Source organism: Monopterus albus, unplaced genomic scaffold (assembly GCF_001952655.1).
Source record: "Monopterus albus unplaced genomic scaffold, M_albus_1.0 scaffold40.1, whole genome shotgun sequence".
NCBI classification, from domain to species: Eukaryota; Metazoa; Chordata; class Actinopteri; order Synbranchiformes; family Synbranchidae; genus Monopterus; species Monopterus albus.
Window position 1 is genome coordinate 4236928 of NW_018127920.1, and position 1864 is coordinate 4238791.

General features: G+C 38.5%; 1 protein-coding gene across 2 annotated transcripts in view; it reads left to right on the top strand.

Annotated features, from left to right (window-relative positions):
* The window catches only part of ydjc (YdjC chitooligosaccharide deacetylase homolog), a 36595-nt gene that overhangs the window by 10734 nt on the left and 23997 nt on the right, over positions 1-1864 (top strand). For both annotated transcript variants that reach the window (XM_020599312.1, XM_020599313.1), the window contains exons 2-3: positions 1227-1402; positions 1850-1864. The exon at positions 1850-1864 is cut by the window's right edge and continues 157 nt beyond it. In XM_020599312.1, the coding sequence (XP_020454968.1) occupies positions 1239-1402; positions 1850-1864 (179 nt within the window). In that variant the 5' untranslated portion in view covers positions 1227-1238. The remainder of the gene's footprint in view (positions 1-1226; positions 1403-1849) is intronic.

Here is a 1864-nt window from a genome sequence, read left to right on the forward strand (position 1 = left end):
AAGAGACTTTTGGCACTAACCCCCCTTTAGCAATAAAACTTCTCTGCCTGTGTGTGTCTGTATATTGTCCTGTCTTTTGAAGTTGTCTTCCTCTTGTTGGCTTTTAGATCTAATCTCTTGTTTATTACCCCTAGTGTCCCAGTGACCCCAAATTCCCTGGCCTCTACAGCCAGGTAGTAATATAACTTAACTGTGGACCCTCTTTGCTAAAGCTGTAAATCTTAAAACTCAGTGTTTTAATGAACCAGTCTCCCTTTGATGTTAAACAGTACCCTAGTTGGTTTACACAGAAAATACTGACCAGTGATTCAATGCAGACTTAAGGTGATATGTAACTACATAAACATAAACACAACTGTGAGAGTAAAATATATAAACTTATGTATGCTATATAATAAAACCCTAACTAATTATATATTTCTATCTAAAAATGAAAATCACCCTAACAAATTGCTAAATATCCTGTGTTTTCTGTAGGTGTTGCTTGGTGAATGCAAAGACTATGTTTACACCTAAGATGAAGCTTAGTTGATATTTCAACTTGCCGAACATCCCCTGACTGTTTGGGGAGGCAATTTGTCATTTTTATCTGAAGATATGTTTTTCTTCATTCATATTAATAAGGCTGGCATTTGCAGATTCAGCCACGGTGGTATAGTACGGACAGGCGATCAAACTGGGGAGGAAAAGCTGGGTCATAAAGTTTGCTGTCATGGTATGGTATCTTAAGTGGCTGTTAAGATGATAGTATTTGAATTCTAGGTGGTTCCTGTATTTACCCATGACTGGTAACCTAAGTCAAATACCTGCTGACTCACTCTGCAGGTATTTAAAAAGTTTTCTCTGGTTCTACAGTATGTTCATATAACAGTAAAAAACAAGTAAGAGCAAAAGGAATATATTTTCAAGGCACTGTGGCTAAAATATTGCTTGTTGAATGTGTGTGCTTATCCTGTAGTGATAAATGGAATACAAGTACAGTATATAGGCCTAGTGCTTTTATCTAAGGCACTTTACCATTTGATTCACCCAAACACTCACTGATACGATAACAGTGAACTACCATGGAAGGCACTGGGAGCAATTTGGCGTTTCATTTTGACATATTGACAGGACGAGCTGGAGTTTGAGCCATTTATTAATTCATTATTTGGATAATTGACAACCTGCTCTGAGTCATACTATAACCACCCTTAGGATGAATGTCTCCTGTGTGTCCTCTACAGAGACCGGCAATAATGCCACAGCCCAGAGTGATGCTGGTAGTCACGGGAGATGATTTCGGCTACTGTCCCAGGAGGAACCAGGGCATTGTGGACTGCTTCCAGGCCGGAGGCATTTCTAATGTGTCACTGTTGGTTAATGCCTCTGCTGCCGGAGAGGCAGCAGGTCTGGCTAAAAGGTAGCATAGGTGCTAATAAAAGGCTATAGTACTCTATATGTGAAATCCTAACACACGTCAGAACAGCTAAGAAACAGCTAGTGAAGATGTCCAGTGATGGTTATGTGGTGTATTTTCCTTCCTTCCTCTCATAATGTTGTCACAACTCTAGTTCAGTTTAATTACAAAGGTTTGTTTTTACAGTATGTAAGAAATTGCAAATGTACAACTTGATGGATTCTGATATGAAATAATATAAATACATAACTACCTACTACTGTTGCTTTATTGATAACTTATTTCATCTTTAAATGGTCTGTTCTAGTTGTGCTTGATGTTGTATATATCATTTATACTCAAAAACCAAATACCTACCACCTTCTGAGTATGGCCGGGAGGTGTCACCCTCTGGTCCTGTCCTTATTCCCTAAATGCACTCTTTATTTCGAAATTCTCTTTTCTTGTCAGACACAATATCCCCAT